Source organism: Engraulis encrasicolus, chromosome 16 (assembly GCF_034702125.1).
Source record: "Engraulis encrasicolus isolate BLACKSEA-1 chromosome 16, IST_EnEncr_1.0, whole genome shotgun sequence".
NCBI lineage: Eukaryota > Metazoa > Chordata > Actinopteri > Clupeiformes > Engraulidae > Engraulis > Engraulis encrasicolus.
Window position 1 is genome coordinate 19,509,360 of NC_085872.1, and position 15,000 is coordinate 19,524,359.

A 15,000-nucleotide genomic window follows, 5' to 3' on the forward strand; every position below is an offset into this window, starting at 1 on the left:
TGCTACTGCAAGTACTGGTGCCTGGACAGGGGGCAGGGACGGTTCTAGACTGAGGCCACTTATCAGAAACACACCAACTTCAGCTGCTATTGTAAACACACCTACGGTATGATGTGGTTGTATGGATTATTGTGTGGGTATGTCAGGGCTCTAAATTAACACCGGCCAACAGGCCAAATGCTGGTGAAATTTCAGTTTGGCTGGTAGAAAAGGCCTACCTGTACTCACTAGCCACTTTTAGCCATTGCTAACTGCAAACAGCGGTACCTGCTGGCTGCTACTGTACAAATGCTACTGTACAAATGTACATCTACAAAACATTTTGGCTGGTGGTGAAAAAGGTTAATTTAGGGCCCTGGAGTATGTGCTTGTGTTGTCTGACAGTAGTTGAGTGTGCATGTCTGTCTGTCTGTCTGTCTGTCTGTCTGTCTGTCTGTCTGTCTGTCTGTCTGTCTGTCTGTCTGTCTGTCTGTCTGTCTGTCTGTCTGTCTGTCTGTCTATCTATCTATCTATCTATCTATCTACGTATCTATGTATCTCTCTCTGTGTGGCTCAGTGGGCTAAGGCCACCACACCAGTAAGCCCGTGACCGCAGGTTTGAGTCTGGCTCGAGATCTTCACCCTCCTATCTCAACTTAAAGGACCAGTTCAGTCAATTTCAATATGCTGTTGTATTGCTCACACTACCCGTGACTTGTCAGTACCCGGTGATGCCACATTTTTCGGCTAAGCCCTTTCCGAGATATGGGCTATTCTAATGGGGGCAGCGTTTGTCAAGTCAAGTCAAGTCAAGTTTATTGTCAATTTCTTTACATGCACTGGTCATACAAAGAATTTGAAATTGCGTTTCTTGCTCTCCCATGCAGACATAGACTAATCTAGGTAAGGACATAGACAGTATAGACATAGACAGTACTCATACATGGACATAGACAGTATGGACGTAGACATTGCTCATACAGACATTTAAAGTGCAAGACTGGACAACAGAAGACTTGTAGAGAACATACATTAAGAGGAGGTATTTTGTTGTTCTTTTTCCTAAAAGTCCTTTATAGCGTTCTGACATAGTAATAGTAATAGTAGCATTTGAAGAAATAAATAATTAAAAAAGGTTTTTATTTAAATACACCAGCAGCAGTATGTGTGTGTGTGTGTTTGTATGTGTTTTGTGTGCGTGTGTGTGTGTGTGTGTGTGTGTGTGTGTGTGTGTGTGTGTGTGTGTGTGTGTGTGTGTGTGTGTGTGTGTGTGTGTGTGTGTGTTTAGTGCAGGTAGAAAGTGCGGTGTGCGTCTGTGTGTGTGTACCTGTGTATGTGTGTGTGTGTGTGTGTATGTGTGTGAGTATGAGTTGTGTGTCAGTGTGTGTATGTTTGGGTTTAGTGCAGAAAGTGCAGTGTGCTTGTGTGTGTGTGTGTGTGTGTGTGTGTGTGTGTGTGTGTGTGTGTGTGTGTGTGTGTGTGTGTGTGTGTGTGTGTGTGTGTGTGTGTGTGTGTGTGTGTGTGTGTGTGTGTGTGCATGTGTATGTTTTGAGTTAGTGCAGGTTGAAAGTTCAGTCACAGATGTAGTAGTGCAGGTGGAGTGTTCAGTCGCAGATATGGTGGTGGGGATGAGGGGGGGGAGCGTTGTCAGTGGCCTGGCTGGCTAGAGGCTGACAGTGAAGGGAGAGTGGGTTGAGTGTTCAGTATCTTGATTGCTTGATGCATCGTGCTGCTTGTAAGCCTGGTGGTACGGGAACGGAGGCGCCTGTACCTCTTTCCAGAGGGCAGGAGGCTGAACAGTTTGTGTGCAGGGTGGCTTGTGTCTTTGATGATCATCAGTGCTTTTCGGGTGAGGCGTGCGGTGTAAATGTCCTGCAGGGAGGGGAGTGGTACTCCAATGATCTTCTTCGCTGTGTTCACAACACGCTGGAGTGTCTTCCTGTTTTTTCTCCGTGCAGCTTCCTCCCCACACTGTGATGCAGCTGGACACGACGCTCTCTATGGTTCCTCTGTAGAATGTTGTCATGATGGAGGGTGTAGCACTTGCCTTCTTTAGTTTGCGCAAGAAGTAGAGACGCTGATGGGCCTTCTTCGCCAGTGATGTAGTGTTGGTGGTCCAAGAGAGGTCGTCGCTGATGTGCACTCCAAGGAACTTGGTGCTGCTCACTCTCTCCACAGCATCACCGTCGATGGTCAGTGGTGGCAGTTGTTTTTGGACCCTCTGAAAGTTGACAACAATCTCCTTGGTCTTGTTGACATTCAGCAGGAGGTTTGTTTAAATTTTTTTAAAAAAGAACATAGGCCTACTCCAAATATTTTCCCAAAAGGTACCGCTGTTTGCTAGTTGTCTGCTGATGTTGTATAACCTTTCGGATGTTTTTGGGAATAAATAAAAATGTTCTTTGGAAATGTAAACGAAGCGCTGCCCCCATTACAATGACCAAGATCTCGGAAAAGGCTGAAGAAGAAGAAAAAAAAAACCTCAGGTACTGACAAGTCCACGGTAGTGTGAGCATTACAACTGCATGTTGAAATTGACTGAACTGGTCCTTTAAGCTATAAGAAGCCCAAAAATATAAAAATAAATTAAATAAAATACAATAAAAGACTGCCAAGACCAGAGGTGAAAGTTATGACAGATTCAGAGACAAAAAAACACGCAAATAAGAACAGACACGGAAACGAAAGTACAGTATTTCTGCAGCTGTTGCAGTCTAACACGTGTAACGGATGACAACTTGCAGAGTTTTGTGGTAGAATGTAAGTGAAACTGCCTCCCGAAGCCTTCTACAGTATCGGTAGTGCTGAGCTGTAAGTCCAGACCTTTAGCTCAGTAGTATCGTATACTGTGAAATGTGACTGGGAAATACAGAGTTATACAATCAAACCATACAGTATTTGGAGTTGGATTTACTAGACTTCAACGTTTAATTTTGAATTTGGGCGATGGTGGCTGTGCCACACCTTGTAAAGAGAGGAAGCATAAAAAGAGACCCACAGATAATAGTATACAGTATATTATAAAACACACATATCTCCCCCTACATGTAATAAAAAGGCCATAATATCATCAATATATCCATCAACTCCTACTGTACAGCAGGGTGCTGACAGCTTGGACTGGGCCCAAGACAAAAAACATTTGAAATGCCCCCCCTAATACATACAATGTGATGAGGAACCAATTCTGGCCCTCCTTTCTCCATGACCCATTTGCCCCACCCCCTCCCTGTCTGCTTCCCTGTATGACAGTAAGAACATTACATAAAGTTACATTAAATTACATTACACTTTTATCCAAAATGACTTATTTACAGGGCATTGATTACAGTCCCTGGAGCAATGTGGGGTCTAGGTGCCTTCTCAAGGGCACTTCATCCATAGATACAGATGTAGCGAGAAGTAAGGGCGGGATTCGAAATTGCAACTCTCTGATCCTGAGCTAATACAGCTAATCCCAGCTAATAAATGGCTAATCATAATACTCACGTCCGCTCCTGGAGCAGGCCCCAGCCGTGGGCGCCCCGTGCGGCCCGTTTCCCACGCTGCTTTGTGGGCTCTGCACCTGCGTGGCGGGAGCCTCTTCCCACTGCGGCCTCCCGTCACCTGGCTCCCTACAGTGCGCCCCGAGACCCTGGTCCGAATCCGAGCCCAGCACGCCGTTAACCCTTCGCATCCCGTCTTCATCGTACTCCGCCTCCTCGTCATCGTCGTCCTGCGAGGAGAACACGGTGCTGTCGGAGCGGCGAGCGCTGTCGAGAGATAAGGCCCGGCCGTGCACTAGAGGATGGGCGATATGGAAAAAAAACACATGTCACGACATGGATTACTTTATATCATGATTACGATATTGATCACGATATACCACAATTACATACTGTGTTTTTCCAGTTAATCTCTTAATTTGTCTTTATTGTGTTACTTTATATCATGATTACGATATTTATCACGATATACCACAATTACATACAGTGTGTTTCCAGTTAATCTCTTCTTTTTCTCTTTATTGTGTTGCGTCACAAAACCATGTTAGTTTAAAATTAATCTTTTTATTCTTCTTTTTTAACAGTTAAATGAACTTAGAGCATGCACAGTGACAACATGAAATGTTACTAAATAATATAAAAAATTAAATGGATAACATTTGTTTATCACGAAGAGAAAAGAGAAAGGAGAAAAGAGAAAGGGCACCATAGACACTTTTCTGTCACGATAATGCAACATGATCTCCAAAAATTCCGTGCTCTTGGACATGGATGTTAAGGACACAAAATCCGTGTCCAGGAGCACGGATTTTGCCAAAATTCCGTGCTCCTGGACACGGAATTATTTTCCGTGATGGACACACAGAAGTGCTCTCTCTATACTCCCACAGCTCTGTTTCCACAGTCTTATGTTTTCTCAGGAGTTTTCTAATTTCAAATATTTTTTCTCAAAAAAACATTTCTTACTGGCAGGTTAGTGTTAGGGATTGTTTTGGTCTAGGCACAGCTATTTTTCTTTCATTCATTATATGAATTTGATAGTCTAGCAACCAACTGGAAAAGGTATTTCTCAAAAATATGTCTTTAATGACAGGTTAAGGTTAGGAAATGTTTTGGTCAGGGCACAAATTAAATAACTATAGCATTATTTTGTTTAGGATTTGCATTTGGTTTGTATTTTCTAATGATAGAGTTAACACAGTGTTGTGGTAATAGCCTTTAGAAAGCACTTCCGTGTGCCCATCACGGAAAACAATTACGTGTCCTGGAGCACGGAAAACTATTCCGTGTCCAGGAGCACGTAATTTTAGCAAAATTTGTGCTCCTGGACACGGATTTCGTGTCCTTAACATCCGTGTCCAGGAGCACAGAATTTTTGGAGATCAGGCTGTAATGATATATATAATGATAATGATAAATATCGTCATATCACCCAGCCCTACACAGTAAAAAATATTCCGTGATGTCACAGTAAACTACTGTGAAATGAATGCAATTAGTAGCCAGTAATTCCCTGTGGCCATCCTCACAGTTTACTGTGATCTTCTCACAGTAGTTTACTGTGGCCACACCACAGTAAGTTACTGTCACCCTACCCACACTACCATGATCCCGCCCCTCCATTCATCACCACAAAAGAGGTAGCTACCATGTTATTGTGGCACCTCCCATTCTCCACCATGACTGAGACAACTGTGGCATGGAACCAGTCCATCACACTGTTCTCTTGTATTGATAGACAAAAACTATCCATACTATCCAACTATCCGTACTATCCAACATCCAAACTATCCATAACCACAGAGAAATTCAAGTTTCTGCAGTATGTGCAATATTATTACCACTTAATAATTGCTATCTCCTGGATGAGAGTACATTAACCAGTGTGCATAGAATACTCTAGTTGAGCATAATTAGACAATCCTGAAATTTCTTAATCAAGTAAGCAACACACCAAAAAGGGTAACCTGCTACCACAATACTCACTACCAACTAAATAGCAAGCCAGCCAACAAACCAGTCCACCAGCCCACCAAAAGAGTCAGTTGTCAGCTAGCCAGCCCAAAGAGCCGGCTAACCAACTAACACTCAGTTAGTCAGCCAACTAACCAACAAACAAGTCAGTTGTATGGCTAGCCAGCTAACAAACCAGCCATACAGTCAACCAAAAGAGTCAGTTAGCCAGCCAACCAGCTGGCCAACAAACAGCCAGTTGGTCGGTCAGTTAGCTCACTAACCAACAAGCCGGACAGAGAGCCAGCGAACCAGTCATTTAGGCAAGCAACTCAAGCATTGTGACAGTCTGAGTTTATATAGAGGTGAAAGTTAACCATGTGACCAGAGTAATCAGGCATGTGGCAGCTGCAGGAAGTAATTCAGTGAACTTGTAACAGTCATATATACTCAAGTGAGGGCAGGTACTAATTGACAGATTGATTGGGCACTACCATTGTTCCTGGTTGATGGTAGGCAATGTCAATCATGTCAAGCATTTGACTTTCAATTGTGCAATGGCACTTCACAAGATAGCCTATTTTTTTTTTACTAGGTGGCAATATTCTGATTTAAAATTGGATGCTGGAGTTTTGGCGTGCACATCCAAGACAAAGGCATTAGCAGGTGCCAACTTAAAAAAGTGTTTGTGTAGCACATTGGTTGCAATTTCATTTATTGGAAGCAGAACCAGCAACATTTCCAATCATAGACCTTCTTCTAATTAGGCCTGACAATAAGTAATTACACTCCATCATGGCCAGGAGCAACCTAGAGTGATATACAGATGTGCAACATTGGTTACTGTCCCTAGGGTAATGCCGGGTTAGGAGGGATTAGAACCTGCAACTCTCTGATCTTAAGTCCACCTCCCTAACCATTAGGCCAAGGCAGCCTCGTAATGCACCCAATCATGGCCTAGACGAAGAAAACACCTGTTATAACCGCACAGTAGTTAACTGTGATATGACGAAAAGTCTCTCTGGATTTCACAGTAACAAATTATGGCAGAATGTCACAGTATGTTACTGTGAAATGAATGCAATTAGTAGCCAGTAACTCCCTGTGAGTTCACAGTAAGATATTGTTACACACTTGAAGTGGGCGAAAGTTCAATGGGAAGGCATGTCAGTTGGGTTGAAGGCTGACGCCTTTACAGTAGTTAACGGTGATATGACGAATTCACAGTATGTTACTGTGAAATGAATGCAATTAGTAGCCAGTAACTCCCTGTGAGTTCACAGTAAGATATTGTTACACACTTGAAGTGGGCGAAAGTTCAATGGGAAGGCATGTCAGTTGGGTTGAGGGCTGACGCCTTTACTCAAAGTGATATACAAATATACAACAATGGTTGCTGTCCCTATGGCAATGTAGGGTTTGGAGGGATTTGAACCTGCAACCCTCTGAACTTAAGTCCACCTCCCTAACCATTAGGCCAAGACTGCCATATAGCACAATCTGGGCCTTCAGACAGTTCATCGACATTTACACCAAACTATTTAGTCATCAACTTCTTGTTTGCTACATGTCTTCCCATGCTTGGTCATCTTTTTTCTCACTTCCTCATGTCAATATGTGCAACCTGAGGGGGAGGGGCTTAGGACATATGGGCTTCAGATCGTGTCCCATCATGCAATGCACTTATGGAGAGCCATTTATCTCAGAAGGAATATATTAAGTGTGCTTCAAAATATTACTCCTTGTTATATTCTGTGTTTATTGTAGGGGTTGTACTATTTAAAGTGGTACACAAGAAAAATGACCATATTCCCACCATCATGAAGATGGTCATGTATATCTCCCAATATATATAAGCTCATTCTTCTGTTACTTGACAGAGAGTGGGGATAAAGTAGTCAACTGATGATGGGTGTATACATGTATACCACAAGACATTAAGAATGAAATAATTTGCTGAAAATGTCAATGAAAGGTGTGATTGTAATGAAGAGCCCAACCTGTCTTTGACTAAAGTTGTGCCCCAATGCACTAATAATTTAATAGATGCTCCGCCCACACAGTAGTTTACTGTGATGTTTCCTACTTTATCACTTTGTCATGCTGGTTATCCTTGAAGAGCACAGTAAAATACTGTGATGTGCAAGTTAGGTGAGAAATGGCAAGTGATACAATGATTTCAGACTAATTTGCTGTGTGCCGTGTGACCATCACAGTAGCATAGTGTACCAGAACATCAGAGTAATTAACTGTGAGATTTAACAGTAAATTACTCTGAAATCCTTGTAAATTTTTACTGTGTACAACACAGAACACCACACCACACCGCACCACACATGTCCACTGCATGACCTTGCCTGACCGCACATCACATCAGCAGTGCAGATAAGCTAAGCCCCTGCGGCCTGCGCTGCATTCTTATCCCCCCAGAGCTCAAGTGCTGTTTGTTTGGGGTTGTGTGTTTGTGCATCTTTAATATAGTTCAGTCATGTGACGTGTAGCTGGGCCCTACCGTGCATGCTGCCCGAGCGCCCTGATTCCCAGCCGAGTAGCTGCAGCAGTTTATCATAAACGATAGAGAAGGAAGGGCACCATAGACACCGTTCTATCACGATAAGTACATATCGCCCAGCCCTACTGTGCATGCCGCCCAGTACACACATGTACACTGTATCATACTACAGATGCAATGCACACGTTTCTATCACGATATGTATATCATCGTATCCCCTACCGTGCATGCTGCCCAGCGCGCCCTGATTCCCAGCCGAGTGGCTGCAGCAGGGGACAGGACTCAGCTCTTCCTCACTCTCTCCTCCTCCTCCTCCTCCTCTTCCTCCTACGCTCGCCGATGTGCCGCTCTTCCCGTCGATTGGCCGCCCATCCCCGTCCAGCTGGTGGATGAGGTCAGACAGGCGCTCCACCGACCGGCTCCGCGGCAGCGTTCTACGAGGGCACGGCGTTCCGTTGGGCGACAGCTGAGCGTGAGGCTCCAGCACCACATCGTCGTCATCCTCTTCATCATCATCGTCATCATCATTCTCCTGCTGCTGCTGCTGCTGCGGCTGCTGTTGTTGCTCACCATCCGTTGGCTTCTGCTGGTTTTGCGTGCTGATGCTGCTGATGCTGTTACCATGGTGTTGCTGTTGGTTACCGTCGCCGGGGGCGCTGGCGTTGCCGTCAACGACGTCGTCCTGCTCGTGCGCGGAGGGCAGGCTGTGCAGCAGGTGGTGGATGCGGATGTAGTGCGAGCGCGGCGTCTCGGGCTCCCCGGCGCCGCACGCTGACGCGATCACCGTCTCCAGCTCGGACACGGGCAGCGAGCAGGGCCGGGGCTTCCGGCACGGCTTGGCACGCACGCGCAGGGAGCAGCACGCCTCCGGCTCAGGCTCTAACTCCTCCTCCTCTAGGTCCAGCTCCGCCCCCGACTCTGCTGTGACCCCGTCCACCTTGTCCGGCCCCTCCCCTGGCCCCACCTCCATATGGTCCTGATGCTGTGATTGCGGCTGCTGGCCAATCGTTGCCTCCTTTGAGGCCTCCACAAAACTACTGTTGCCGGCAGCTGCCGTCTCCCCCTGTATGTGTGATGCTGAGGCTTCCTTGCTCCTTGTTGTCTCAACAGTTGCTCCAGTGTCTGTCTTCACCATGGCCTCTGCTACCTCCATAGCCTCCGAAGGCCCTGTCTCAGCTGCACACTCCCGCTGCCCTGAGAGGGGTGGTGCAGCCTCTCTGGTGCCCTGTCCGCCATCCACTATCTGTGGCCGTGCTTCAGCTTCAGCCTCAGTCCTGCTGACGGTCCTCCTACTCCGCTCCTCCTCCTGCACCTCCCTGCTGTCCTGCTGCTGAGGATGCTCCTCCACAGCCACAGATGCTGATGCTGGCTCTGTTTCCATGGGGACGACGTCGGGGGCAACAACACCATCGGGCTCCCCATCCAGAGGCAGCTCGGGAGCTGCATGGTGGTCCAGGCTCATGGCGTCTTCAGCCTGGACACGTCGCCGTCGTCGTCGCCGCCTCTCCTCCTCCTCCTCCTCGTCTTCCTCTTCCTCCTCCTCCTCCTGCAGTGCTGCCCTCTGCTCCCTCTCCGGCTCCTCGGGGACGGTGGCACACTCTGGCTCCGTGCTCAGGGACATGTCCTCGTCATCTGGGGATTATAAACACACACACACACACACACACACATGCACGTACACACACACACATGCACGCACACACACGCGCACAGACATGCGGACACACACACACACACGCGCACACACACACACACACACACACACACACACACACACACACACACACACACACACACACACACACACACACACACACACACACACACAGAGAGAAACCCACACCCACATACAGAACGCACATGCACATACATGGGGAGATTAGTTTTCACAAAATCTTTGATACCTCTGCATTAACTTGACAATTCTGTGATATCAAAATGTGTGTACATAAACATTTTACTGTAACAGGTGTAGAGAAATGGCTGCCCAAGCAGATATAGGCAAACAGGTACAGAGACAGACAGTATCAGAGAAGAAAAAGCATTGGTTAAAGATGGAGAAAAGGTATGTATTAACCCATTTAAGCCAAAGGGACCTGAAAAAAAAACGCCTGCTAATGTCTAAAATGCCAAAGCCCTTTATGGAAAAAGGTGCCCAGCCTATAAAGGCGTACATATCTCAGCCTCTGAAGCACATCAAAACATGAAGTAAGTTCTGTAAAAGCTAGGACCTTCATCTTGCATTAGAATGTGTTCATTCAGCTCTCACATACCCACATTGTTAATGAAAAACTCAAATCTCAAGAGCCTGAATGCAGCGTCTATGGAGCTAAAGGCGCCTAAGTCAGTGCATCGTATACGCAGCATCACGCTTAAATGGGTTAAAGAAGAAAAGGTATTTTTTGAAGGTGAAAAGCTATTGAACTGAACCTGGGTGAATAGAGGAGGTGATCTCGAATCGGAACTGCAGCTGGCCACTGACATGCTCCGTGGGTAACCTACGGCCCAACGAGTAGCTGACCACGCGATCACTTCAGAGAAGAGAAGAGAAGAGAAGAGAAGAGAAGAGAAGAGAAGAGAAGAGAAGAGAAGAGAAGAGAAGAGAAGAGAAGAGAAGAGAAGAGAAAGAGGTGAAAAGTCTGAGAATTAAAAGTCAAACCTTTAAAAGATCCAAAGCCCCACCCAGATACACACACCCACACACACCCCCCACACACACAGGTACCCGATACTGTATGTATGTATGCATGTAAGTATGTATGTATGTATGTTTGTATGTATGTATGTATGTACCGTAATTCCTCGAATAGTGGCCGGGGTTACTATTAAATAATAATTTTTTTGACCAGGCTATTAATTGGGGTAGGCTACTATTTGAGGGGGGCTCCTATTTTTTTTTAATTTTTTTTTTTTAATTTTAACAATTGTCATTTGGTGGGGGAAAAAACTAAGCTCATAATGTTATACCTTACATTTATGAATTGTTAATTCATATTTCGAGTCTTAGGCCTATTGCATACCATTTCATTTTTTTCTAATTCATGTCGTTAACAATGTATGCTTACAACATGTGACGCCGTCTATGGGCACGTCTGTGATATAGCCTACCTCAGTAAGTTTCATCATCATGAGAGTGCCACAGGATGTAAACTTAAAAAGAACTAACAGATGCATGCACATCCACGTGCCTGGACCGAGATGAATAGCGTAATGAAACATAAAAGGACTTCAAAAAAACAGTCTTAAACGCTGGCCTGTTCTGTGTAGTAACATCAGCGCAGCTCGACATGAGGGAACATCATTCACGGCTGTAAAGGCTATATATCTTTGGCACAAAGCTATTTCAATGCCAGCGCTTCTGTTCTTTGGACAGGCAAGCCCCATATAGTCTCTTGTGATTATTTAATATGAAATAGATACGTATCTTTCGGGGCTCACGGATGTCAGAGCAGTTTGATGCAACAGCAGTTTGATGCAATTCTGTTTGATGGTGTGCGCAAAAATGGCCATTCTCCTTCACCGGGGCAATGTGGATGCGTGTCTCCCACTGCCCGTCAACTTCTAATGACAATGTCTCGTGATAATGGTATGAAATGCAACGTCATCTCATAATCATCTCTTATGCAATGTAATCTCAATGCATGCGATTTCATCTTGGCCAGTCAGAGATGGCACCAGTTTGCTTTTTAAAATGTCTGCACCCTGTGCGCCATGAAAGCTGTTTTTTTTAACTAATAAAGAAACCTGCTTCATCAGTGGCGGGTAGGCTATGCAGTGACTTTACTGTTTGCCCAAGAGCCTCCCGTAAGCACCTGTACGGCGTGATCTAGCGCAGTTGCAACCTCGCACATGCAACTCCATTGAAACGTGGACTTCAGGTGTAGGCCTATTCTGAGCAATATGAACCAATAGAGTCGGCTTTCCTATTGAGCAAAATACTTCACTTATGTTTACTTTACTAAGATAAGATGTATTTTGTGTAGGCTGATATTTGGAGACATCACCTTGCCTTTTCTGCAAAGCACGTCTCTCTCTCTCTCTCTCTCTCTCTCTCTCTCTCTCTCTCTCTCGCCAACTCGTCCAATTCTTCGCAAGACGCTGTTTAATGTCACATGGCTCGTCTTGTTGGATACCAGGCAAACTTGCAAGCACCTTAAGTTTCGATTGTGCCGCTTGGAGAGGAGACATTCCAACTGTTACAATTTAGGCTATTAAAGTAGGCATTGCCTACACACGTTCCGAAATTGTTTGAACTTTAACACGTTGTGCAACATACATCATTTAAAAACGCACCGGTTACTAAACGAGGCCGGCTACTAAACGGGGCCGGTGTCTATTTTTCCGAATTTTCACAACACCCGGTTACAAAACGAGGCCGGCTACTATTAGGAGCCCGGTTACAAATCGAGGAAATGCGGTATGTATGAACACAGTCATGCTCCACACACACACACACACAAACACACACACACACACACGCACTCACACAAACACACACACACACACACACACACACACACACACACACACACACACACACACACACACACACACACACACACACACACACACACACACACACACACACGTATGTATGTACCCAATGGCATGCTTCTCCAGCAGTCTCTGTACGGGCATGGACAGCTTCCCCAGGAAGCGCTTGATGATGGGACGACTCTTGGCGAATTTGTCCTTCACCTCGATCTCAAGGACATCAGTGGGCAGGGAGACAAAATTAAACCGCTGACAGACAGAGAGAGAGAGAGAGAGAGAGAGAGAGAGAGAGAGAGGGGGAGAGTGGGGGTGAAGAGAGGGAAATGGGGCAGAGGCAGAGAGAGGGGGGAGAAAAAAATAGTAAACAGTTATTATTGTCAGGCAACACAGACAGACAGATAGACAGATACCACTATGAGCAAGATCGAGTTAAGGTTTAAAGTAGCCTATTACTCCAGATGGGCCTATCTACTCTTTGCTGAAAACACTCGACTACATCATAAAAATAGTTTCCAGATCCACAGAAAATGTACTTGTACTGCATGCCTACCACATCATAAAAAAACAGTTTGGATCCAAAATGACGTCCAGGGAGTTAACTGACCAAAAATAGAAATTTGCTGAGTTGTCGTGTGCTTTTTGATGATGCATGATTTTTTTTCAAGAGGAAATTACATATACAATACCGTATCTTGACGCAGCCCTAAAGGTCAGGTCAAAACTCTTGGTCAGAATGTACCCAAACAAGCTTGCGCGTACATGGCTAAAGGACTCGCATGAAACCAAAATGCTACAGCGAGGAGAGGATATGTTTACATTGAGTGTAAATCGACACTCAGAGCCTTGTGTTTGTGTAATCACGTTCACTTTTTGTGTAAATCAACACTAAGGTCAGTGTGTTTGTGTAATCATGTTCACGTTTTGTGTAAATCAACACTAAGGTCAGTGTGTTTGTGTAATCACGTTCAGGTTTTGTGTAAATCAACACTAAGGTCAGTGTGTTTGTGTAATCATGTTCACGTTTTGTGTAAATCAACACTAAGGTCAGTGTGTTTGTGCAATTATACAGTACAGCATCACTGTAGTGCATTAGAGGGATGAAAGGTGGGAGAAGAGGAGAGAAAGAAATATATGGAAGAGGGGATAAGAGATGGTAGGAGAGGAGAGGAAGAAAGATGGGAAAGAGGGGATGAGAGAGGGTAGGAGAGGAGAGGAAGAATATAGAAGAGAGGGGATAAGAGATAGGAGAGGAGAGTAAGAGATATGGGAAAGAGGGGATGAGAGAGGGTAGGAGAGGAGAGGAAGGAATGGGGGGATGAGAGAAGGTAGGAGAGGACAGAAAGAAATATGGGAAAGGGGGGATAATAGAGGGTAGAAGAGGAGATAAAGACAAATGGGAATGGAAGGATGAGAGAGGAGAGGAAGAAATATGGGAAGAGGGGAGGAGAGAGAGTAGAAGAGGAGAGGAAGAAATATGGGGAAGGGGGGATGAGAGAGGGTAGAAGAGGAGAGAAATAAATATGGGGAAGAGGGAGCTACGCTAAGCTAAAGGGGAGTAATTCATTATTGAGATGTCCTAACTAAGAATAGAACTCTATAGCCTCTGTTCACTCTGCCTCAGTTTCTGTGTGTATATGTGTGTGTGTGTGTGTGTGTGTGTGTGTGTGTGTGTGTGTGTGTGTGTGTGTGTGTGTGTGTGTGTGTGTGTGTGTGTGTGTGTGTGTGTGTGTGTGTGTGTGTGTGTGTGTGTGTGTGTGTGTGTGTGTGTGTGTGCGCGCGCGCGCGCGTGTGTGTGTGTGCTTGTGTTTGTAGCAATTTTGTCCAACTTTGTCCTTGTGCACAACTGCTAGTGTAAATGAGTGTGACTGTGTGTGGGTGTGGACTGGTCTCTTAACATTTTCAGGCTGTGTGTGTGTGTCTGTGTGTGTGTCTGTGTGGGGGGGTGTTGGACAGAGAGAGAGAAAGAGAGGGAAAGAGAGAGACAGAGAGAGAGGGGGGGGAGAGAGAGAGGGGAAAGGAGGGAGGGAGAGAGAGAGAGAAAGAGAGAGGGAGAGAGAGAATAAGCGCGAGAGAGAGAGAGAGATGGATGGAGGGAGAGAGAGAGAGAGAGGGAGATTGTATGTGTGTTAGTTAATCCCTGGTTGTCATGCTTCTGAGTTCTCCGTGAGGAAAGCTGTGTTGTCCTGCTATGAAGGACAAACCTGCTCTGAATTTGAAACAGCATCAGAAAAAAAACGTATTTCCACCTACACACTTCCATCCACTCCAGAGTCCCATTCAACCACACCCAACTACCCACCAACACACACGCAGGCACGGACGCATGCAGGCACGCATGGGCGCACGCGCACACGCATACACACACATACACACATACCACGCACACAAAAAACACACATACACACACACACACACATACCACACACACACACACACACACACACACACACACACACACACACACACACACACACACACACACACACACACACACACACACACACACACACACATAGACACAATTGTTGCCATGGCGCTGCATTGTTTGGCTACCTTACTGGTAACTCCCACAACTGT

At 45.6% G+C, this 15,000-nt stretch overlaps 1 protein-coding gene across 1 annotated transcript in view; it reads right to left on the minus strand.

The window, feature by feature from the left end:
• hecw1b (HECT, C2 and WW domain containing E3 ubiquitin protein ligase 1b) overlaps window positions 1-15,000 on the minus strand; it is a 92,119-nt gene that overhangs the window by 38,757 nt on the left and 38,362 nt on the right. Inside the window, exons 7-10 of the mRNA XM_063219918.1 lie at window positions 12,530-12,672; window positions 10,360-10,460; window positions 8,152-9,561; window positions 3,469-3,759 (exon numbers count right to left, since the gene is read on the minus strand). Of these exons, the coding sequence (XP_063075988.1) occupies window positions 3,469-3,759; window positions 8,152-9,561; window positions 10,360-10,460; window positions 12,530-12,672 (1,945 nt within the window). The remainder of the gene's footprint in view (window positions 1-3,468; window positions 3,760-8,151; window positions 9,562-10,359; window positions 10,461-12,529; window positions 12,673-15,000) is intronic.